The sequence below is a fragment of the Aptenodytes patagonicus genome, chromosome 2, assembly GCF_965638725.1.
Source record: "Aptenodytes patagonicus chromosome 2, bAptPat1.pri.cur, whole genome shotgun sequence".
Classification (NCBI taxonomy): Eukaryota; Metazoa; Chordata; class Aves; order Sphenisciformes; family Spheniscidae; genus Aptenodytes; species Aptenodytes patagonicus.
In genome coordinates, this window is record NC_134950.1 from 48,887,209 (window position 1) to 48,912,809 (window position 25,601).

The 25,601-nt window shown below is 43.3% G+C and overlaps 2 protein-coding genes across 6 annotated transcripts in view; both read left to right on the forward strand.

Annotated features, from left to right (window-relative positions):
- Positions 1-6,217, forward strand: part of LOC143156389 (ras-related protein Rab-10-like) — a 31,543-nt gene extending 25,326 nt beyond the window's left edge. For all 4 annotated transcript variants that reach the window (XM_076329774.1, XM_076329776.1, XM_076329775.1 and 1 more), the window contains one exon: positions 5,831-6,217. In XM_076329774.1, coding sequence (XP_076185889.1) covers positions 5,831-5,905 — 75 coding nt within the window. In that variant the 3' untranslated portion in view covers positions 5,906-6,217. The remainder of the gene's footprint in view (positions 1-5,830) is intronic.
- A 7,449-nt stretch (positions 6,218-13,666) lies between these two features.
- GAREM1 (GRB2 associated regulator of MAPK1 subtype 1) overlaps positions 13,667-25,601 on the forward strand; it is a 104,740-nt gene continuing 92,805 nt past the window's right edge. For both annotated transcript variants that reach the window (XM_076329779.1, XM_076329780.1), the window contains exon 1: positions 13,667-14,071. In XM_076329779.1, the coding sequence (XP_076185894.1) occupies positions 13,951-14,071 (121 nt within the window). In that variant the 5' untranslated portion in view covers positions 13,667-13,950. The remainder of the gene's footprint in view (positions 14,072-25,601) is intronic.

The window sequence follows — 25,601 nt, forward strand, 5'->3', positions numbered from 1 at the left end:
AACTTAGGTTCTGCCTACCTCCCAAGAGTGATTGACTACTAAGATTGTTTTAATATAATATTAAATAAACATATATCTGCTGAGCAGAGAACAGTCAAAATCCATTTAAGAACTTTCCCTGTGCTGTTGAGAGTAACATTTAATGTTTAACAGCTGGATGTCATTTGAGATAAACTTTCAGAAGTAGCAGGCGTCAATTCTGTCCTTCCTTGATCTCTTTACCTTCCTCTCCTATGGCAACAAGATTTTTGAGATTACACTGTGTGTCCAATTCCTTTGCTCCTAACGTACCTTTGGAACTTGCTAGCTGATTTTAAACAAATTTGACAGGTCAAACTAAAAGATAATTAAGCTCCCAAGGAGTTCCTTGAAAATAAGGTGTTGGGCGGAGGAGAGGCCGAGTACTCTGCAGAAGGAAAGTCTCCAGCGTTAGTTCACACAGTATTAGACAGAGATGACTACACAGAGAGACTGAAAAATGCTTCGACCAGCCACTCCAGCTGGAGCTTGCATCGCGGATATCCAATTTAATTCACTGCAAGACCCAAATCCATAGGAAATCAGATTTCATTATTGCCAAGGTTCATGGAATTGTTAGTTTGTCCAAAAGATCCCTGTGTCTCCAGCAGTGCACATTCAGTGTTGCTTTATTATCTTCAGTCACGCATGGAGCCCCAGGCTTTATTTGCCCTTTATTTATCTTGTACTGACCACAAAATATTAATTTCTTTGTGAGGTTTTTCATAATGCTTGTAATGCTGTATTTTAGATCTATTTTAGACTTTTATCTTCATAACCTTCTTAGTAACATTAGGTAGTATATTCAGCATTGCACACATGGGAACCAAGGTACAGAGATTAAAGCAAAGAGGATAAATGACACCAACTCACTTAGTGCTGGTGCAACGTAGGGCATAATTTTACTACACTATCACCTTGTTTAATTAAAAAAAAAAAAAGTCTGTTCTGGACATTGAATGAACCAGATACTCTTCTGGAAACAGTAGCATATAATTAGGTCATGTAAATCAAAACTTAATCATAATGCTTGAGTATAGGGGATGAGATTCATCTTAGTGTGCAACCTTAGCCAGCTAAAATTTACATGACTGGTTTGGTGTGGTTGTCTGGAATCATGTCTGTTCAATGAAGAGAGATGCATCTTTTTAGGATAAAATTGTTTTCTGGAGGTGCCTTTCTCTCTCCATCAATTATAGAGGACTCCATATCTCAGCCTATATGGTTTCATATGATTAAAGTTAAAGAAATTAAATTCTAGGAGACCAAAGGAATATTACACACTTGACTTACTTCTGGCATTTGCTGCTTCTGCAAGATCTTGACTTTGAAGCCAAATTGCTCTCTTAAATAGGGTTTTGGAGGTGCAACTATATTAATCCTTACATAGATGATCTGTAGGGTTGAGGAACCCTAGAGTAACAGCACAGCTGTCTTCTCAAGTTTGTGAACTAACTAATTGCAGTACAACATTGTTATAGTCTACGTGGTATTAACAGAAGAGGGAGATAGAGACCCACACTTTGCCAGTGGGTTAGATGTTTTAGACATTGTGGAACAGCAGGCTTTGGGAGCAAGGACTTCATCCCCATTTCTTGAGGAAGGTGTTCTGCAGCAGTTAGATCTTGCTGTGTCTGACCCCATATCCTCTCCTGCTCCTGTCCCTGTCCCCCCAGCGATCACTTTCCCTGCTAATATATCCCTAGCTCTTGCTTGATAACTGCTTGTGCCCTGTCCTGCCCATTCCTGTTGTGAGAGGACTGTCTTGCATTTCGAACAAGTAATTTGAATTACGGAATACAGGGAAAATACACGTCAAGAAAATGGCAAGGCTGATCTTAATAACTGAGCTCTCTCTACTGGCGGTTCAGGCACAGAAGTCACATGAACTTGGTTGCATGAAGTTCTCTGCCATGCTTTGCCAGTCTTTGTCAACTATCACTGTTAAATATACAAAATTATTGCGGTCATTAAGTGTGATCATTTTGTCATTAGAGAGAATAAAAATCCCTGAAATTTCAAGATGTAATAAATAATAGTAACTTCAGTACAGTCCCTTCTGCTTGTTTCTCTGAAGCCCATAGATAGGCACTCCAGCTTTGCCTATCTTGAGGACATTGAAATGTATAGGGTAAAATTCGTCCAAACCCATAGTGAGCCCCACCTCCAAAATAACTAAACCAGTATCAAAATACCAAGAAGTGGTGCTGGAGTAGGTGAATCCAACTTGGTATGACACTGCTAATCTGAGCAGTTTTCCAGCAAGGAACGGGCAGCTGATCTTAGTTAAGATTTATAAATTTACACCATTAGAAGCCATTCAAAGAGCTTCCCTTATTTTTTGATGATATTTCCCTTTGTATACCAGCTTAGCTTTTCTTCCCTGATTTAAAAAAAAAAAAGGGCAAAAAACATTTGGCATCTCAGCCATCTCATCACAATTCCTGTGTCTAGAAGTTAGGTATCTATTGCACACCAGTGATACAAACTCTGCTTAGAGCTGGGGAGGCGAGACAGCCGGCTGTGGAGAGCATTTCATCCTGTCTGATCTTCTCCACTGACTCAGCAGAGAGCTTAAAACCAGCTTAAACAGATGCCTGCCTGTTAGGTGGGACATGTCTGCTGCGCTATTTAACAGAAAAAAATAGTGTTTGATAGCAGGAGATTTCAACGTCTTACTCAAATAACTGCAGGGTTAGAGCGGCATCTGTGTCTGTGGCGGTATTTTCAAAACCCCACTTTGCCCAAGATGCTGAAGTGGAAATCTGAGCTTCTCGGTACCATTTTGGTTCTTCTCACCTTCTCACAGTTTTCTACTGTTTGCTGGCTGGCTTGTCAGGCAGTGAGTTCCAACAGGCTGAGCTGAAATATGAGCTGGAAGTGTTGGTGTTCAGGGAACCCTGAAGAAGGAATGCTGCCCGCCTTGTTCTCACAAGTGGGAGAGATCTGCATACCTCCCTGCTGTAATTTCAGGAGAGGAGGGTGCCCCACCTATTCCAAGGCTCGGCTGAAGTTGAGCACAATGTGGGATTGCTTGATCCTTCCTTCAGCGCTTTACACAGGACTCGTAGTATCTCTTCAGGTTATGAATACGCGCTTTTAAAATGTGTGTATAGCACATTTGCTTAAATGAATCCCAGGCCCTTATTTGCTTGATGAAGATCCTGTATAGAATAGCCTTATCAAACTGAAGTGATTCTTAAAGTCCTCAACTCTTAAATGGCCTTTAAAACTATTACCTCTTCTTTATTTGTGGAGAGGTGGTTCTTGTCTTTATGTCCTGGTTAATTTGTTGATGAACTACTATCAGATAATGATTTTACAGATTATATGACCCATTTCATTGTCAAGTATGTTTCACCATTCTTAATCACTTAATACTGAGGATCCTTGCTAAGGATACATGAACAGATTACTTGCCACCCAAAAGTACTATTAAGTAGTAAAGTATTTGCAAATAAGCATCTTCACTGTTTAAGGAACACGCAAGTTTCTCCCCTTTAACTGAAAGCATGAAGTTAGACGTAACCTACACCACTTTCAAATTACCTGTTTCCTCTGAAGTTAAGTAAGTGAAACCTGAATTCTGAAATTGTTCAAACGGGGATTTTTCTAGAACTCTTTTACTACTTAAACTGAATTTTTTTCTGAAGGAGAAGAAGCAGGGGTGAAACAAAACCTACTTGGCCTATGTCCACAATAATCAATGCTCAGTGTTATTTCTTGGTCTCAATAGAGTAAATTTAAATTTCTTATTGTACCATTATCTTCCAAAGCTTTTTATTTTTCCCCCTCAGAATCTTATCGCTAAACCAGAGTGGTGTCTTGTTGCTTGAGATGACAAGGTTATGGTTGTGTACTTTTGATTCTGCTTTGCGCCCTCTTTTAAAAAGGTCTTCGTACTTTACATTTACTGTCTACACTTGAAGACTATCAAATAGTCTCTCCCTAGCACAAATCATAATGGCTGATGCCTGCACTCAAGCACCTTACACAATTGTGTGTAAAAAATTAAAACAAATCAGAAGTTACGAAGCTGCATGTTGGAATTTGTGCAAACTCTCAAGGGTAATAAAAATGTTATGTCTGTTGGTACTTGTCACTCCAACAAAAAAACAAGTAAAAGTGCACAAAAACAGTAAGTCACAGTCTTCCAGTACTCTCGAGTCAGAACAGTAAGTGTTAATAATTTTATTGATGACAGCTCTGGCATCCATCCTGAGGTTTGGACACTACGATACCTTTCCTGCCCTCTGCTCCTGCCTCTATCCATCACTTCTGATCCCTTCCCAAGTGTTTCGTCTTCTCCCCCACCAGCGTGCACTGTGGAAGCCTTCCTGGGTCCCTGCAGCCCCAGGGAGGAACGGGCTCAGCCACTCTCCTGGTGGGGATGGCCCTGCCAGAGGGCAGCCAGCACGCTGGAAGAGCTAAAACTATGCCTACAGAAGGAAAAAGGAAACAAATTTCATGCATCTTCTCCAGAATTTTAGGTAGTGTTAAATATTCTCAGCAAAAGAGGCATAAGGCTTATTGTAACATGGGGGATGGGGGAACCTTTTATTTTCCTCTTGTTTTGATTCAGCTGAGTAATTTTAGGTGAACCTTTCTGGATGTAGTCAATGTTCAACTACCCTGTGACACTGTATGTGTAAGTTCTCAATTCTGAATCATGATTAGCACTGTACTACATGATGCCTTTTTTCCCCTTTTCCTTTTTTTTCCTGTGCTTTGAATTTCATGAACGCCAGCCTAGATAGCTATTCTCTCTGGAAGCTTCTCTTTATTGTCAGGAAAGGTTGTTTATGGCTGTTGGGTTTGGGTTGAGAGAAGAATGTGGTGAATCCAGTGGTTGCACTTACTTCTCTGTGTATCATTACATACTTGGTAAACCTTGCCAAGAAGCAGGCAGGAGAATGGCAAGTAGAGAGGTTAGGACTTTTTTTTCCCTAGGCATGTGACAATATTCTCGATGTCTTTGTGTCTGAGTTCAGGGTTGAGTGTTCATAGTTTTAGAGTACAAGATTGCAACATGTACTCGTACTGTATTGCACAAGTGGGTTTGATTGTTCTCTGGTCAGCACTAATTATCTAGTTGAGTTTATTGCTGAAAGGAAGAGTCCTGGTTTTGCTGATATTTTTTTTTTTAATCTGCTTTTGCAATCAGTACATAAATGTTTTACAAGGGCGGAGTGCTATTTTGATAGTTTATCTTGATAAAGACCGAGTTGTTTCCATTTGGGGGTATTCCTGGTTATTAAATACAGGCAAGAAAATAGAGAATTTTAGTGAATTTCACAAAACAAGTTAACGTCCTTTATAACAATTAATAGCCTGTGCCTTTTTTTAATGGGTACTGATGTTCTGTATTTCCCTGTTCCTTTCAACTGGATTTTTGCACCCCATGCTCAATACTTCAAAGATTAGTGTACTTAACTGCAAATTAGTGAAAATTGGTGTAGTCAACAGAAGAACCTGTACATCTAGAACAATTCATGTGAGTAAAGATTTACATGATCAGTTCATATGGTTTGTAGTGTCTCCTCAAAAGACACTTTCTATCATCTGTCACCTTCAGAGTTAGGAGAGATGTTTGAGGCAGCTAAAGAATGTAAATATACCAAGCTGGGACTTGCATGGGCATCAGTCTCCGTTTAATTTATTAGAAAACTGCACTCTTTTAATTAAATATTCAAAGGAAAAATATATCCAGTGACCCCACCAAATCTTCTACCTATTAAAATACATGAAAATTCAAGCTTTTCAACTGTTCTGTTCTAGTTATCTTAATTGTTTGCTTTTGTTTGTTTTACAGAAAACCTGTTTATTATATGACTTAGATGTTGTGGCTTTAAATGAAAGTAAGAAGAGAACCTGCTGTGCATTCTGAAATACTGTTTCTCATTCCATTTTCTCTTGAGAAAATATTAACTATTGCAAAGGAACATACAAGATTTTAAAAGTGAGACTGTAATCCCACAACAGAGTATTTAGGCATCCTTTGTATTACACAAACTTTGTTGCCAAATGTTTTGATATGTTTATATTATATTTTCATATTTTTAATGTGAAGTTAAAACAATTATCTGACTTTGAAATTATTATTAGATGCATCACAGGATGACTGCATTTGCATACAAATGTTTGCAGAAGTGAAATCTGAGTGTACTAATTTTCTCTTATTAAAAAAAAATTACCTTGACTTTTTTTTTCTGTGTTATTTATACCAGATTTGTAATGTAATGAACATTGACATCATCACACAGGCAACCTTCCGATATATGAAATCACTTATGCTATCCACCAGATAACGTCTCTTTAAGTGGCTGATACTTACTGCAGTCCGCTAAGATAATTTTCTGGGAATTTTTGGCTTTGTTTCTTTTATATCCATTTCAGAAACATGTGTGTTACTTGAATACCCTTGAACAGGGAGGCTGCAAAGGTGAGGGCTGAGAGAAAAGAACAAGCCGTATACAAGATCAGTATGTTGCTGAAGCTGAACCTTCCTTAGAAGGCAGAAAACATGGAACAACAGAATGCATCCAGTAATAATTATCTTGCTAATATAAACTTTTATCATTCTATAAAATAATTCATGCGGGTGTTAGCAGCGTACCTGCATTTTCCTTTTGTCATAAATGATCACAGTATTAAAAGGGTATGCAGTGCTTGTTAGATATTGTGAGGTATTTATGTTATTTTCTTAAAGTAAAATACATCGGGTATCTGCTTCTGCTCATTTAGATCTGTTTTATACTGGCATGTAACAGCTTTAATTTCAGTGGAGCATATCAGATTTTATTTAAATTTAAATGAGGGCAGAATCAGGATGCCAGTTTCTTTCTCTTTACTCCAAAGCAAAGAGAACACAAATCAAACCTGCAGGACATGCACAAAACAAACACAAGTTGGGAAATCTGAAGAATTGTGGTGATTATATTGTCTTTCTATTAATTTTTTTTTGCCTGGGAGAGGTGGTTCTTGCTGATTATTAAATTTAATTGTTTTATCACCACTTGTGAATGAATAATACTACTGTGCAAAATTGTGTTGTGAGCTATCCCAGCACATCCAGAATAACTAACTCCACTGGCTTATTGTTCTGGAATGTCACTACCCTCCTGAAATACGCCCACTCCTTTTTTGAGGGCTGTTTGCAGATTGTCATAATATCAAATTATTACTAAATTTGGTATTGAGACAGCGAGCTCGACGGGAAAATGCTTTCTGAAGCACGTGGGCTCTAATGTGCCTGAGCATACTGCCAGGTTACTGTGCCACTAGGCCATTTAGTATGCTTGCAGAAGGGATGCGAAAGGATGGGAAGAACTACATATTTACAGGCGCTCCTGACTACTCATCGTGGCCAGTCACTTAAGCTAGCATTTAGAGCAAAATCTGAAAACAAGGAACAAAGGATAATCCCTGCCTTAGTTACAACCATAGCAGAGGAAGAAGATAGTGCTGGAAGGGATATTGAGAGGCTGTCTAGGTCCTCGTCTTACCTCAGCCTCAGGTCAGCTGTCCCTGCTGTGCTGCAGGAAGATGTTTGGAGAGCTGCAGTGATGGAGATTTCACCGTCCCTCTGAGTGGCGTACAGGCCTTACTTAACTGGCTTGGCAAGCAGGAAGTTTCCCAATACCTAACCTAAACTGGTACACACGGAAAGCAGGTTCTCTCTTTCCTCTTGACGTAGGTGAACACCTCTGCCTGCCCTCTCTCTTCTCTTTAGGCCAGAGAACTACTGTTCCTTCTCCCTTCCCTTCTAGTTTGGGTTCTCAGAATCCTTTGCCATTTTTGTCTCTCTCCTCTCGATATCTTTGAGTTGGTTCTCAACTATCCTGGAGCATAAACCTGAAAACTGAGCATGCTAGTTTAAATAATAATGGCTGGAAAGATTAAAATTATTTTTTTGTTACTGTATTTATGATACTCCTATTTATGCATTCCAGCATCAGTATAATGCAAGATAGCCTAGCACTGCTTGTGATCTGTAATCTCTTTTCTGAAGAACTGCTTTTTTATCCTGGTACGTACTTGTGCAGTTGATTATTCCTTTGTATGTGTAGAACCTTCTGTTTCTCTTTATTTGGTGGCTTTTCAGTTTCTCCAATCTGCCAAGATCCTTCTGAATCGTAATGCCATGCTCCAGCGTAGTTGGAGCCTCTTCCTGTAGATACGGTCTCCAAATGTGAATAAGTGTATTCTGTTCAGTCATCAAAGATGTTGATGAAAGTACTGAATAGTTCTGGATCCAAGATAGACCTCAGTGAAATCCCATTCAATGTATCCTTTCAGCTTGGGAGTACTAATTATTTCCAAATAATTTTGCACTCATTTTATAGAATCATAGAATCATTAAGGTTGATCTAAGATCATCGAGTCCAACCGTCAACCCAACACCACCATGTCCATTAAACCATGTCCCTAAGCGCCTCATCTACATGTCTTTTAAATACCTCCAGGGATGGGGACTCAACCACTTCCCGGGGCAGCCTCTTCCAATGTTTAACCACGCTTTCAGTAAAGACATTTTTCCTCACGTCCAATCTAAACCTCCCCTGGCACAACTTGAGGCCATTTCCTCTCGTCCTATCGCTAGTTACTTGGAGAAGAGACCGACACCCACCTCGCTACAACCTCCTTTCAGGTAGTTGTAGAGAGCGATGAGGTCTCCCCTCAGCCTCCTTTTCTCCAGGCTAAACAACCCCAGTTCCCTCAGCCGCTCCTCATAAGACTTGTTCTCCAGACCCCTCACCAGCCTCGTTGCCCTTCTCTGGACACGCTCTAACACCTTATATACTTGACTAGACCATATTTTTTTTTCAGTTAAGAGCATATTATATGAAACCGTATGATCCTCTTTCTTTCTACCCTATCCACAAGGCCTGTTACCATCTGATAGAAGTAGACCAGACTGATCTGGTATTATTTGTTACTGACAAACCCATGCTGTTACCTCTCATATCTTTACTTTCTAGATTCTTGCAAATGGTTGGATTACCCATTGTAATCTTTTTTTTTTTTTTTTTTAAGTAGAAATTCAGCTAACCAGTTTGTAGAGCTCTTTCCTTCCACCCTTTGAGAGAGATGCAATCCTTTTCGAGTTTTCTGGAACCTCACTCATTCTCTGTTGATTCTTGGAGATAGTCACTAGGAGCTCTAACATTGCTTGAACCCTAAGGGAGTTTCATCAGGTCCAGTCTATCCAAAAATCTTTAACTTAACTAAGTATTTTCCAGTCTATTTCTTCATTTTTCTAGCCTAAGCTCTTAGACTTTTGTCAGTGGTGCTAGTAGTGAAATCACATCTGCCTTCTTAAATGGAAGACTGAGGTTAAAAAAGGCATTAAGGATACTGATGTCTCAGCATCACCAATCATTAGGTGATGATTACATGGATTTCCCCCTCTATGGATTAACAGACCAGTTTTTTCCTTGGTCATCTCACTATGCATCTTTCCAACATCCTTGCTATCTTTTAAATCCAATTTTCTAACGTTTTGGGACCTTATCTTTCTGGGTTTGTCCATACATAGTCTATACATTTATTCATAATTTAGTAATTCTACTCTCTACTTTCTTTCAGGTCATTGAAGATCTTATGATTCAGCCAAGTTAGTCTTTATTTCACTTCCTCTCCTTCCTCTGTGTAGATCAAATTCTGCAGTTTTGCCTTCAGCAGTGGATCTCTGATGAACTTGAAGCTGTCCTGAACTTGCAGAAGTTCAGCTACTAGTTCTCTGAGTTTTAAGTCTCCATTTAGTTCTTCCTCGTCTTCCTAACAATGAAAATAGATAAAAGAGGGTCAGACCCATTCGTAATTTTAATTTCTTCTCTGTATAGCTAATCAGGATTTCAAATACAGGAATTTCTTCTATACATTTTTCCTTCTTGCAGTGTTTTCTACTACTTGTGGCTTAGGTATGATCCAGTCACTGGCCCACCTTAGGGAGACGCAAATATTTAGGTTCCCATGCAATGTTTGCAGGATGCCTCACCCTTGCTAGCTGGTGCAAGCATGCTTCACCTAACACCCCAGGTCGCATGAGTGCTCTCCTCTTCGCATTTTTTCCTCTCCTGGAGCAAAGCAACTGCCTTTTTCTAAGCATATGCATTGTGGACTACATTCACAGGAGTGTGCCACTGGGGAGAAACCACCATTCTCACTAGAAAGGACCAAAACACCTCCCACCAAACTGGAACACTCCGTGTTTGGAGGCATTTTCTCAACTAGAAAACAGGGTGTAAGTTGAGAGCGTCGTCTTCATTTAGTTCTTTCCAAAGCTGGCTGGATGACAGCATCGCACAAATTCCCACAGATGGAATTTTTAGAATAAATAAAGGTTAAATAAGGGATTTGACTGGAAAAAGGAGGACACCTCTTACGGTGAAGTACAAGATAAAAAGTGCATGTTCACACCAGACCCTCAGATCTCTTTAGAATGCCTTGCATGAGCAAAGATTGCTTGGATTTTGCCAGTAAGACAGGATTAGTGTTCTCTTTCAAACATGAGATGCACAGACATCAACTATATCAAATGCGTTGTTCTCTTTTCCCTTTCCCCCTCGCCTCAGAGAAAGGTAGGTATTTAGGATCTGATTCTGAAATGATCACTGCATCTCCTGTTGTTTCCCATTTGACTTGTAAATACTTATTATGAAAATCAGGCCTTTGATATAAAGGCAAATCACATGTAGGAAGAAGGAATGCAAATTCATGGGGGTTTTTAAAGAAATACTGACAATGGTGGCTTCACATGGAACTTACTGTATAAGGCTCGGAGTTTTATTTGGTGTATGCCTACTAGAGTGTAAAGCATGTTACCAGATTCATACTAAAATCAGTTTGTTGTGAACATCTCCATTTCAAATGTTAGCATAGATGTGAACTGATGATGATCTGAAATGCTTTAAAAATCATTTTATTGGCAGTAAATATATACTAGAGATTTTACAGCCTGCTGCATAAGCGTGTTGTGAAATCAACATGAAAGTCAGTCAATTCAAAATGCATTTAAGAATAATTTCAGGAATTATTCTGAGTCCCCCTGCCACTGCTTATGGGTTTATGGCAACAATTTGCTGCTGATACATAAAGGCTGTCTCTGAACACTGCTTGAAAGGCACAGACACAAAACCTAAGACGTTGTGTAACTGAGGCCCCGGTCCTGAGGCGGATCTGCTCACAGGGATTCCTCTCGACGTCTGATGGCTTCCTTAGCATTTTGCACCAGTAGGAGACTGGTAAGAGATCACACTAAGGGACTAAGATGTTGCTAGACATCAGAGGAATTATTATATCTAAAGTGTTAATTATACATAAGGTGCAGTTAAAACAAGAAATCGTCTGAGATTTGTATGTGCTGGTGATTTGAATACTGTGTATGTAATATTAGAATATATTTCAAGGAGGTTGAGCTATAGTACAGTTAGGACCCATAACAAAGTCACTCCAAGAGCTCCAGTGAGACATTTAAATACTAGTAAGCTTTACGGTATCTCTTTGCCTGGAAATAACTGCATGAAATTTAGATAGTATCTAGAAGTTACATTTTAAAAAAATGAATCTTGTTCCAGTAGGACGGGTAAGAGTGGGTTGGGTTTCCAGTGGTTGGAGAGAACACAAAACATGGTTATACGAAGAAAGACTTAAAAGCCATAGGACATCTAAAACCTTCTGAAGAATGAAAAAATCTTTAAAGAAAAATGAGCAGTAAGTACTTCTGTGTGAAAGATGCATTTCTTCCCAGACAGCTGAAGTGCACGATGTCTGAGAGAAGCATACGCAGTGAGACGGTATCTATCCGGGAATTAATGGTACCCAAGATAGTGTTTAAAAACAATTCTTGACAGACTAGCGCTTCAAGTCCTGGTGAATCCCAGTCTGACCTGATCTGCTTTGCCTTGTACACTGCACCCAATAACCTCGTCAAACCTGAACAAGTTAAAACCATGCTTTTGCTTTCCATATTTCAACAATAATGCCGTTAGCTATTATATTACTTTGCACTTCAATAGCTTAATTCCCTTAAGTTGTTCAAAGCATTTGGTGAACTTTGTAAAAGGGAAGCTACTTTGAAAAAAAAATCCAGTGTCATATTTTTAAAGCTGACTATTCTGGTAGGTAGGATCTAACAGCAGCGTGACTGAGCGTAGAGACGGAAGGTTTTTCATAGTGCTGAGAAATCCCAGTGCCAAACTGCGTAGCTAAAGCATGGACCTACATCAGGATGAGGTTCAAACCAATCCAGATCCATTTAACGCAAGATAACTTGGGTTTTCTGTAATCCTCTGTGCCGGCTGGCTTCCACAGTCTTTGTTTCATCTTGGAGAGCATGGATAAAGTCCCAGTCTCTGTTTGCAGCAGAGCAGAACAAGAGCGTGTCTGTCTCGGCCCTCCTTTTGCTCGCGGTGCTGCTGGCACCAGCAGTTACAAAGGCACGCAGCAGTGGCTGGCCCTTCACCAGGCGCGTGAGGAAGGGCGAGCGGCAGGAGAGCTCTTCGTGCGACAGCTCTTCCCCGCGCTCTGCCATCCCCAGCGGTCTCAAAGACAGATACCGCGGAAGATGGAGCCTGGGGAGAGATGTTAGCTGCGGATGTTTTCAGTCGTTTTACAAATCACTGAAAGGCACTTTTATGTTTCTAGTCAACAGTACAGCCTTAAACGTAGCCAAGTTTACTGCAATAAAATAAACAGTTTTGACACAAAAGTGAACAAAATAAACTTAAGCACAGTACAGTGCAACCACCCAGGAGTTAGTTTTTCTGGTTTAATTTCCCAGAGTTTCTGCAGTCTAGCAGTCTGGAGATAATGCATAAAAAATGATAACATTGAATAAAATATCTTACAAAGACCACATAAGACTTCATCACATAAGCCGCTTTGAAAAGAGAACTAGTGGTTGATTTTAGATTTTCCTGTGGTCTGAAGACCCTCGAATACACAATATATGTAATACTTGCATGTGCAGTAACAATGATGGAAGTAAGTCGAAGATTTTCTTCTAACTTCTACGCACTACTCTTCATACTTCAAATACCCATCCATGGTTCACAGGTGAAAACTAAAGTAACAGATATATAATCAGTGCCATCTAATTGGATTTTTTTAACGTAGGATGAATTTCACAGGCAAAGTTCCTATGCTGAATTCAATAGTGCAAAGATGCAATGCAACCCACTTGCTCAAAATTGCACTGATAAATGAAGCGAGACATTTTATCTACCAACTGTAAATGCAAACGCGCATGCAGACGGATCTCCGTCCCCTTTTGCAGGGAAGCAGCACGTGTAAATCCATGTGCTCGAAGAGACGCCAGAGTCTCCAACCTGCGCGCAGACCTGCGGGCCATTAAAGCGCGCACCTTGCCTGGCCGCTGCGCTGCCAGGGTCTCCCCGCGCTTTCCCAGCCCCGGCGGTTCGCGGGGTGGGGACACACACCTGCGGGGCCGCCCGACGGCTCCCCCCGGCGGGGCCCTGCGCGGCGGCGGGCGGGCTGCACGTCGGGAGAGCGGTCGGAGGGTGGAGTGAGAGGGACAGGCTTGGCGGCGGCGGCGGCAGCGGCGGCGATCCCCGCCGGGCGGGCAGCCCGGCACTTTCCTTTTCGGCGCGGGGAGGAGCGGCAGCTGCGCAGGCGTTGCTCGCACCCTGTTGATTAGTCAGTGCTGGGATGGCGCTTCCTGGGCCAGGCGCGGCGGCGGCGGCAGCGGGCGGCCCCAGCCGGTCCCGGGGGGCGGCGGGAGCAGCAGCAGCAGCCGCCCGGCGGGCCTCCCCTTCTGCCTAGCCCGGCATGTCCCGGGGCGGCCGGCGCTGAGCGAGGCGGGCTCCCTCCCTCCGTCCCCGTCTCCGCTGGCCGCAGCCCCGCCGGGTGGGAGCACCTCGCCGGCGCTGCCTGTCTGGCTCCCCTCCCTCCCCTCCCCGGGCCGGGAAGATGGACCCCGGCCCGCCGCTGGGCTGCAGCCTCAAGGACGTGAAGTGGAGCGCGGTGGCCGTCCCCCTGGACCTGCTCGTCAGCACCTACCGGCTCCCCCAGATCGCCCGGCTGGACAGCGGTGCGTGGGGCGGCGGGCGGCCGGCTCTGCCCGGCGGCTGGCGGGGAGCGGGGCCGGGCGGGCGCCGGGCTGCGGGGCGGGCGGCGGGGGCCGCTCCTGGGGTGGGCTGTCAGACCCCCGGGTGCACCCCCTTTCCTCCCGCGGCTGGAGGGAGCCGGAGAGCCCCGCGGCTCCCCGGAGTACTTTCCGTGCGGTCCTTATACCGACGTCTGCCGTTACCGGCTGTCGGTGCAAGGCTTCGACTTCCACCGGAGTCCGTGCGTCGCTTTGCATCAAAATATCTGGGTAATACCCCCCCCCCCCCCCCCCGCCCCCTTACCGTGTGTGTCCAGGGGACCCCGGTGAAGCCTGTTTGCTGTCAGCTGCCTGTCCCTGAGAAAGGTCCTCGAAGTCTCAAATTAAAACGTAGAAGGGCAGTCTTCAGTACTGGAGACCCAGTATTGTGAGGAAGCGATGCTACACCAAGGCCAAATAATAAGGGATATTAAATAGCTAAGTGGGCTAAATCCCAAATGTTACACTTCACTAAAAAAGCCACGGACCTGTAAAAAGAGGAGTAACGTAAGAAGCCTTTACAGTCTCCAGATAACTTTTTATTACTGTTCACTTGGGTGCTCACCTGCAGTTTCTAAGTCTGCAGCTTTCTGTTTACTCCAGGAAATAAGAAACTAGTCTAGCAGAATAGCTATGACAGCAGCTTTTTACCTTTCCTAGATACGTGTCTTAGAAAGTAATGTGTCAGCACAGAGAACTGGGGAAATACGGGGAATTTTTTATAAAGGCTCAGGCAGCTGCTTTATAATAGTCTGTATGTGCATTGCGTGGTAGCTCCATGAAAACTGTCCAACTCTCCCGTCTCTAAGAGAATGCAGAAGATAACTCACAACAGGAAAAATTTCCAGGCTTTTTAATTCATTAGCTTATGAAGTCACCTTGTACTTACATGACATAATAGAACAGTTCTCTTACAAAGTTTTGTATTGATTTGAAAAGTTAAAAATGAGCGCAGGCATCGTCCTCTGTTACTCCCCGGTGTGCAGGTCAAGACCAGGATTGGTTTATTACTTAACTGCGGTTCCCATAATCCAGTGATGATTCAAGCCAGGACTTTTTTGACTTTGTCCCTTGATTATGCAGTACTTTTCCTATCCCTTGTAGTGCTTCCTCAGAGCTGGCACTCGGGAGCAGCTTAAAGAAAAGCTTCTTTGCCTTTTTAACTGCAGCTGTTTTTCATACAGTCGAATGTATATTGTCCTGTGAGAATGGCAAAGCTGGTATGTTAAGGAGTTCCTCGTGGTAATATCTTCTGTCACTAGAAACAGCTAAGATGGCCTCCAGTCACTGCACTTAAGGCTGTCAATTTACTTGAGATTCCTGGCAGTGATTCAGGCTTTAACAGGATGTATGTATTGATGACTTACTAATTTCCCTCTCTGCGTGTTATACTTCCCAATCTCCCCGCTCTTGTTGTCTTGCTTCATTGGAAGGGACCTGAAAGAGCTGTGTGGGTAGAGAAAGTTATGGGTTTTGAAGCAAGTAATTTTTTTCTTTGGTCTTGTGTCAGACTTGGTGACGGGAATATCCCATAATTGTCGGGGAGATGAAGATGTTGTGGATTTTGTGCAAAAGCTGCTTTGTCCCATGTGCCACTCTTGAAGCATATGCACAGGCAAGTGGATGTAAACAGACCTGAGCTCTTTCGCCCGTGCCCTGAGATGGCCAGACATGAGGCAGCTGTTGGTGTAGGTGTCCTGCGAGTAATGGTTCAACCCCACGCTAAACCCTGCTAGGAGGCAGGCTCAGGTATAACGCTGTGCTAAGGGCTTTGGGTTGGAGCTGGTTGAGGTCTGGCCAGTTCAGCGTGCAGGCAGAGGCTCTTGGGTCTGCTTTTACCTACTCGTACGGACGCACCTTTTAACTTCTGGGACTACAGATAGCAGACGAATCAATATTTTATAAAAAACACAGACGCCATGGTCTTGGTGGTACGAAGAGAATACTTTTGCTATGTCTAAAAGAGGTTGTCTTGCAATAGGAGAAAGCAACCATGAATCAGTGGATAGCCTCCTAAAGGAGGAAAGTTGGGAATGTGCAATGTTTGTGGAAATGACTGGAGCACCTGCTGTCCCAGGATGGTTGCTCTGCATCCCTGTCCTTCTCTTGCAAAGCTAACAAGTGGAGCTCTGTCAGAGAATTTCTTGATGCAATACTGAAGAAAGTAAATGCAGAGTCAAATCCAAATGTGTGTCATCCAGTGCTCAGGAAGTTTAAGACTACCTCTGTTAACAAAGTAGCGTCTTGTGCCAGTTTTATCAGGATGCAGCTCTTGTTTCCTCCCCACCACTGCAGGTACAGCCTGCAGATACTCATCGACAGGTCAGGGTTCACTTGCACAGAAATGGCCTCGTCTCTTCTTTAGGTGCTGAATTCCTCTCCAGATCAGTGGAAGCTGCATGTGTTTTGTGCTGTTGGAAATCAAACCACCTGTAGATGTCTGTCTCCAGTCACCTTTTGATTTCATGGTCGGCTTCTCTGTCTGTAGCAGCGGGTTGTTTCTAGGCTGGTTGTTTCAGTCATCATGAGGTTTTGTGAAAGCCACAGAAGAATCCATTTCTTCTGGAGGACCAGGATGTGGAAGAGGATTGAAAAGCTGGAGATGTATTTTCTTCAGAAGATGCCAACCTTACTGTGTTGTTTCTACGTTTCTTAATGGAGTTTAGCATTCAGCAGATAACATTCTTAGATGATACCCACACAAGATCTCCAGATTTTCACTGTTGCTTCACCTTCAGGCTTTTCAGTTTGAAGGGGGAGAATGGGTATGATGAATGCAGTTTTATTCTTCGAGTATGGATGTGCAGCTCCTGGAAGAATGCCCTTAAGTAGTACAGTTTGATTTCTTGACAAGATGAAGTTATGAAATATTTATGCACACTAAATTTGGTCCTCTGCTAAGAAGGGAGGGGTTTCTTGATGGTGTGGGATAAAGGAGGAATGGGAGGAAGTAGTCTGTCAAGATATAGTTGGAAGTAGTTAGGCAACACTGCCTACCTTATCCATCTAGAAATGATAAATATGTCAACTTCTGTTTTTTCAGATGAAGTTTTAAGACTGTTTAGTTGTATTCCAGGTTATGCTTTTGGATGCTGTTAAGTCATAAGTCAAGTTTTGTTTGTTTTAATCTGTTCATGTGTTTTAATATTTTGCTGGTGAATATTGTTATATTGATTGAACAAATAGACTGGGGAAAAAAAAAAGCTGTCACTCTTGAGAGGAAGCAAATGTTTTTTCTGTGGGTTTTTTTCCCAACATTTATAACAGCTTAAATATTTCTAGAGGATAACTCAAATACAAAACTGCTAGAAGAGTGCTAAACACCGTACCAAAGAAAATGAATGGACTTTATCTTACACTGTGGAATTCACTGAGTGGGCTGTTTCAGATGAAAAGAAGCAAGACTCGAAGAGCAAGAGAGGAACGAGCTTTGTGCTGTGTTTTTCCTGTCCTCGCCTCCCCCCCCCCCCCCCCCCCCCCCCCCCGATCCTGATCTGCGTTGTCGCAGCTGAATCCCACCCTGGTGACACCGAGAGGCTTATGGGTGGGTGCAGTGGGGAAAAGATTTTGCTCTGGGAACCTGCAGCAGAAAGATCTTACCGGAGTGTGGCTGTTGCAACAGGGCAAAAGGTGAGCGTCACTGGTCTCGGAGAAAACACGGATGTGCGCGAGGCTTGGGTTGGCTGTCTTCAGATCATTGGTAGAAATGGCTAAAAGTGAAGCTATGACTGTATTTTGTTGCTCATGCTGAAATGATGTTGTGTGTGATTATCTCAGGGCTTTAAATTTCTGGTAATTATTTTTCTGAGGATACCTTTGGAGGGTAAAAGAGAAATGCTATCAAGGTTAAGATCTGGAAAATCTATGCAAAGCAATAGCTGACCTTCAGGCCGAGCTTTTCTTCATAAGCTCACTGCTCCCTTCGGACTCCAAGAGTCTGTCATTCTTTTTCATAGTGGGACTCCCTTTCCCCCTGCTGCTGTTGCTGTGTTTCCACGAGTAAAGAGCAGCTAGTAGGTAGTGGTAGTTTTCACCCACAGACTGGGTATGAACTGGAAGAGTTCACAGAAATTCACAGCTTGTGTACAAAGACTAAAGTTTCTGGAATTAAGAGGGCATGTGGTCCTCTGATTTTATTTATTTATTTTTCACAAGGGATAAACCTATTTCTACATGCTCTAAAAAAAAAAAAAAAAATGGTATGGAAACTGGTGCTCTTGGGATCAAACATAGTGGCACTGTCCTCAACTCGTAGAGAAGTGATTCCCTACTGTGCATGGTGGGGAAACCACGCTGAACCTTTCTGAAAGGGAGACCATGGATCATGATGAGCCACTGAGACTCCAAAGGAAATTCTTCTCCATGTGTTGTAAATGTGTGGTTATTGTAAGATGAAATGACAGAATTAGTGGCTATAAAGAAAGAAAAAAATCTATAAAATAGGTAACAAATTTAAAGAGTGATTTCTTCTTTCTTACCCCTGAGTGAACTCTTCTGAGTATCAGCAGTGGGTGAATAGTGAGTTTGTGCTGCTACTGCTCCTGGAGATGAAAAGATTTTATTTACTTACTTATTTTATTTCAGGTTCTCTTTTTCTCTCCCACTTCAAAACTTTTCATGGTGACATCTGTCTACCCCAGTCACATTCAGGGGACTATTGTTCCCTGCAGCACATTACTGTAGGGCTTATTCCAGTTCCAAATATCTGGAAACTGAGTACCCTCGCAGCTTATCAAAGAACATCGTACTCAATAGAACAGTGTGGCCATGTACATAATGAAAATTTCATATTGCGTCACTCTACAAATGCGGGTTATCTGTGCAGCTGAACAATACTTTGAAACTACAAAGAGACTTATTCTTTTAAGGTCTGAATGCTGCTATCCGTGCTTTAATTGTATTGAATGACCTCCTTCTTTTCGAGAAGCTAGTGCAGGGTGTCTCAGTAGTCTGCTATTGAATAAATCTTTAAAAGGAATCATGTGGGGGTAGGGCAAAGCTTTTGAGTGGACCGAGAAAGAGGTTTCAGATATGCTCAGACCCTGGGCAATGGCCGTGATCTGATTTCCCACTCTAGGTGTGGCTGTCTGTTGCGTACTGTGGTGTGGTAGGTGGCAGTTCTCATATATTGGGCAGACAGACAAGTGTCTCTGATTTGAAGGCAAAAATCCTCAAGATATACTTTATCCACATGGCTTGATTTCTTCCTTACGTGCTGAGCAGCTTTGAAACTCCAACTGTTCATACTGTGTGTTCTGCCATTAAAGTATAATCTCAGTAGCATCTCCTCCTTGCTTCCTCTTCCTTCTTCCTTTACCTTGTGGTCTGCTGTTTCCGTCAAGACAATTGAGTGAAAAAACAATTGACAGGTTGCCACTAACCACTGCTCCTGGGCTTTTGTTTTGGTTGTTTGGTTTTCTTTCTTTTCCTCTGCTGGCAGAGATGTGTTCCAGAAACATTTTAGTGAAAAAGCTTTTAATTCATTTAAAATCTGCAGCTACCGAAGGGTGTCTGTGAAGATTATAGTGCCCTCCTGGAAATGGAGGCCAGTAACTTGGCAACACCTATTCCCAGGAGTAGCACAGGCTTCCAATGAGGCAGATAGAGTTCAGCAGCATACCCATTTTACACCTAAAAATCCATTATTTCTTTGAGCTGCTTTCACGTTTGGCAATGATTTGATGTACAATAGTGTATACTGCATGTTCTTTAACCAGTATGCCATTTGCACTACACTGGATCCTTGGTAGTGTGGTAGGGCTGCTAAGATGCAGAACAGTTGCCTTGCTCTTATTTCTTACATACTTAATAAATGTTCATATTCTTTTCTGCCATACAAGGTGTGAAACTTATAGCTCTTTCTTTCAACTTCTAAAGTTTTGGCTCTGTTAGGTGCAGCCTTTGTGTATATACCTGGACAAACTCTTCCTGGGTAATTCTGTAGTTCAGGTATTGAAAGGTGAAACACCATTAGTCTCTTCTTAACTGGAATTCAAGTGCTATAACTTTAAATCCGTGGATGAAGTCCTAGAGGAAGCTTAGTGCCTTGGCTTCCCCCCTCCCCTCCCCCCCCCACATTTAAATTACATGTAGCTTTCAGATAAGGCACAAGATATACATAAAATCAAAGGAGTTAAGGTGTCTTGAACAGTTAGTAAAGCCCTTAATCTTAAAACAAATGTGGTGTGATGAATCATACGCTGCTGTTGCAAGATACGGTAGTAAGGAATGCTACAAGTCTAGCCTAGGAAAGAAGGGGTTTGTTGTTTTATGCTTTGTCTGTAAGTGCTGTTTTGGGACTAGGTGTTCTTGGCTTTGGTTATTACGTGAATTGGCACTCCCTGTAATAGCCCAGCAAAGGCAACTCCAGGGAGTATGCCAAGACGAAGTGCTGGAGGATATTGGACAACGTGGTGTGGTGCTCCAGGATTCAATGGAAGTTGTGGGAAGAGCTACAGCGTGTTCCAGTCATTCCAGCGGTGGTTTGTCAGCAGCGAAGGGCATGGGTGTTGCTGTATTCCCTTTTGGCATTAGGAGTAACAAGTTGGTTGGATTAGGGAAGCTTAAGTCTCTCCCCTATAGGAAAATATTCATCATCTTAATGTGGATTGCATATGACTCAAAACCAACCTTCATAAAACCCAGTCAGCCAATTTTTCAAGTCTGAAATTTTTGCTTTTAATGGTGCTTCCCTTTGGAACAAGTTTTACGTAGCATTTGTGGTCTGTGATTTTCATACCATTTACAGCGTGAAAAGCTTGTGGAGCTAACTTCGCTGCACCTTCACCTGTAAGCCAAACCTGCTGATCTGAAGGCCTAGTGCAGAAATGTAAAATCGAGGTGCATAAGCAGATTGAAGAGTGTGTCTTTGCTGAGGATTGGGGCCACGTCTGCTTTGCAGTCTCTGTGGTGGTGTGCATGTCAGCATAAAACTGTTAATATCGCAGCTTTGCCAGAGCACCTGCACACTTGGCTGAGGCATTGCATCAGCAAGAAGAGCTGCTATGTCTCTATCTCCTGTACTGCTTGCTGCATGGTGTATCGCCCCGTCGGGCTCGTTGCTGTGTGCTGGGGGTTTGAAATGTCTTCCTGGGGTTGGGGAGGGTTTGGAGTCCAGCCTCCTCATCCCGTAGTTCACTTTGATTTTCAGTTTGTGCAAAGGAGCGATCAGAAACTTGGCCTTCAGAAAGAGGTCAGTGGAGTGTCTGTCGGGGAGGGTGGGGAGAGAGAGGTAACTGCATTTAGCTCATACGAGGCATTAACACCAACAGCTACTGCAGTGGCTGACTGTAAGTGGGAGAAATGATCACGGAGATGTTATGAAGGTTACAGGTGGGGAGCAAGAATTGCCAAATCCTACAGGCATTTGCAGACCAAGCCCGTTGTATGGACAGAGCTGCTCCTGAGCCTGCAAAACGCACAGCGAGTGTCTGGATCAAGCTGCGATGCAGACCCAAAGTGACCAGTGAGAGCTGCTGGAGCTGTGGGTTCAAGGGGCCTGGGGACCCCTGTGCCAGGGGCCACAGCATATGCACACTCAGGCAAGAGCTGGCATGCTCTCAGCAGAGGAGTGGATGGTGATTTTACCATGAAAAGTAGCAAATCTTGCTGTGGCGGGGAAGGTCATTTGGAGCTTCCGGGAGGTGCAAACCTTCAGGAAATGCAAGATTGTTTGAAAAGTGCCCTTCTGGTTTTTGGCTTTTTCTTTCCTGGTGTAATAACTGGTGCAAGTTGTAATCACGGAGAACTCAGACTCATGCGTGTTTCCTTGGCCTGGGAGGATGTCGCTGGGCCCCTAAAGAGAACCAAGGATAAAGATTTAAATATGGTCTCGGAGGCTGGAAGATGCCTGAGAGCTCAACCTGATGAAGTTGATACTGGAATTGCCTCATGCCAGGGCTGAACTTTAGTGACTCAAATGTAAATGTTACGTAAAACACAACATGCTGCAATTGTATTTGTGAAACGAGCAGGGGAAACCTTTCTGGTAAAGTGGTGGCGGCGAGGAAGTTGGGGAGTTTTTCCTTACAGTCAGAGCTGGGGGAGTGGGAAGAAAAGCTGAGTAAGCTGAAAAGCCCCCTTCGACAGGCCAGTGCGTGCCACACACAGCTCTGCTTGCTGTCTCTGCGTCTTTGTGGCAAAACATGTGCCTGGCGTGGGTGAGGACGTAGCTCGGTGGGTGGCAGGTTTCCGGGGAAAGGCCGGGGGGCTGCAGCCGCCGGCTGGGGTGCGGTGCAGGGGTGTGCGTCCTCTGAAGACGAGGTGTTGGACGCGAGGCTGCGTTGGGACATGGTTCCCCTCTGCAAGAAGGATACGGGCTAGTTGGAGAGAGTCTAAAGATTAACCACCTTAAACTGCTTATTCACTCTGTCCTGAAGGGAGAGACTGTGTGCCCAAGACCGACCCGAGGGTACTAGTGGAGGAAGGTCCCTGTGTGTACCCTAAGCAGTCATTTCAAAATTGTGCCTGCTGGCGTTATCTGAGCGTCCCCCCGCTCCTCGTCATGCTGCCATGGCTGCTGCCGAGCGCTGAAACGAGCTGGGCTGCCGGACTGAAACGGAGCATGCTCGCCTTGCAGCTGGGTTTGTAAGAGTCATAAAGTCTAAATACTCAGCTACTAAATTACTTCCAGAACTATTTCAAAGTAATTCACAAACGCTCGGATACCCCCTCCCATGTGTTTGTTTTTCTGCTTGCAGCTTTTTTGTTGTTGTTGTTCCAACTGGCAGTTTTACTTACTTGCCCCACCAAAAGCAAGCACTGACTATTCTTGTTGCTTCCTGGCACCTCACCATTTTGGAGAAGAAAGAGAGAAGATTGGGGTGGGAAGATGAAGGAAATTTTTTATATAGGGGGGATGGGGAAAGGCACATGTGCACACATCTTTTCTGCTTGTCCAGCTTTCCTGTTGCATCTTTCAGTGGGTCCCTTTGGGGCATGGTTGGATTCAAAGAGCCCTTGGCTCCAGTCTGTATCATTCAGTCCATCCCCCAGGCTACTGTCCTGCACTTGTGGGCTTCCAGTAGGTGTTGCAAGTTATCTGCAGTCATTTCCAAGGTTGCTGTAAGGTAAAACACCCAGTACTGTCTAGCAGTAGCAGAATGGAGCAGTACAAGGAGCTTCTTCCGTTTTTCTGTTATCCTTTCTTGCCTTCAAGTAGGGTAGTACTTCCTTTCACCTCTTCCAGCACTACTGGCACATTGCTGTTGTGTTCTTGTCCGGTCCTCCAGCTTCTTACAGCTCCTGTGCAAACTCTGCTTCTCCATCCCTCCATGCCCTCTTCTTTTCCCTCAAGTTGGAGGAAGTCGGGGTGTTTCTAGGACCAGACAGCAGCATGATTTTCGGCTGTGCGTGTACCAGGAGTGACAGTTGTGTATGTGCTACCAGAGGTGAGAAAGCAAGCAGGGAAAGTTATTTCAGACACTTCTAGAGACTTGAAAATTTCTGGTCACTGAGACCAGAAATTTGAACTGCAACTCGTTGCTGTTGGAGGGAGACAGGTGTTCTGGGCTTCACTGCAGAGAGGTGGTTTATATCATAGAATCATAGAATAGTTTGAGTTGGAAGGGACCTCTAAAGGTCATCTAGTCCAACCCCCCTGCTGTGGGCAGGGACATCTTCAACTAGATCAGGTTGCTCAGAGCCCCGTCCAACCTGACCTTGAATGTTTCCAGGGATGAGGCATCCATCACCTCTCTGGGCAACCTGTGCCAGTGTTTCACCACCCTCGTAAGAAATTTCGTCTTTATATCTAGTCTATATCTCCCCCCCTTTAGTTTAAAGGCATTCCCCCTTGTCCTGTCGCAACAGGCCCTGCTAAAAAGTTTGCCGCCATCTTTCTTATAAGCCCCCTTTAAGTACTGATGGGATCTCCCTCTGTGGAGTCTTACACTCTGCTGTTGACATGTTGTTTGGTTTAACTTCAGTAAAGGGAGTTTTGCTGGCAGGACTCAAATGTGAATTGGTAGGCTTTGCATGTAATGCTTCCTTTTGTCAGCCAGCACTGACTGCTTGCTTGACTTACAGAAAGTGAGTGGAGGTGCTGTATATTTGCAAGAATAATTGTCCATTTGTTATATGATGTGACTAGCCAGAAGGAGAATCTTATGTGTATATCCTTGTGGATGACTGGTTTCCAAAACATTAAACTATTCCTGCTTCTTTCTTAACAGTTTTGTTCAGGCTTCTATTTATTAAAAGGTCAAAATGCCCCTTTTCCTCTTTGAAGGGGGCCATAACCACACACATTGGGTAATAGCTGAGTTGCATTTATGTAATTTCATTATGGTCAGGCTTTTTTTCTGTCTTAGTCTCCAAATGTGAAGCTACATTATAGTCATAGCAGGAAAATACAGAAAGCATTGGTGCACATGTGACTCAGAGAGATGATAGGGTTCCATATGAAAACACAAAATGTGACTAGTTACACACGCATGTTGTTGCAGTCACCGAACCCAGGATGTGGCTGTAGACAAACAGGAAAGCTGCAACACCACTGCAGCTGAATGTAGGGCAAGTGGAGGAGGAGATCATTTCTGTTGCATGTTTTATGGGTTGCATTGTCAAATATCATTTGGGTTCCTGTCAATATATAACAAAATATCTTAAGACCAAATGGCCTGTGGGCAAAGATAAATGTGCCCTCGAGGGGAAAGTGAGGCATGATGGGCTTTTCTTCACTCTGTGTTCTGCCTGCTGCTCACCAAAAGTAGAAGCTTTCCTCTTCACAGGAGGGGTTTTATTTTTTTCTTTTTGTGCCTTCTTGAGATGGTAAAAGTATTATCAAAGGGATGTTATTCACTTATCCCTTATGTTTATTAAAAACAAAGCCATTCTTTTTATAACTTACAGTTTAAGTGTAGATTTCTCTGAAACAATGGAAATAAATTGCATTCAGGATTAGGACTGTTCTTGATGAGAAAAGAATTGGGTGCAGCTTTGATTGCATTCCTCTTGTTAGTATTCTCATATTGCTCAGATACTCATACTGTACGAGTATGTAACCAAACCAAACAGGTGCCTAATTACAGTTGAACATCCAAAATTTCTGTGCATGTATGCGGTCAGCCCGTGTTTGAAGAGGCATTACCCTCTTATTAGTGATATTTGAATCTTTCCAGGTTGAGCAGAAGAGGTGGGATGGACACAGCTAAAATGTAAAGGCAACGGCAGGCCCAACAAGCGGGCGCCGTGTGTGCACAATCAATTAGTGCCTGTGCGGTCTCCGAGGGCACGGGGAGATGGGCCAGGCCACTGGGCAAGCAGCCAGGTGGCAACCCGACTTCAGAGCAGAGCTGAACTTTTGCTTGCTTCCAGCTATTTTTATTCCATCCTTAACCCAGGCTGCAAAAAAATCAGAGACAAATTAAAGTGTAATGATGAGTTCTTTCAAAGCCAAAGAAAACGATGCTTGAGCAGCTCCTGCATTTGGGCTACTTTATTTTTAATTGGGAGCTTGTCCAAGATGCCCCAAGTT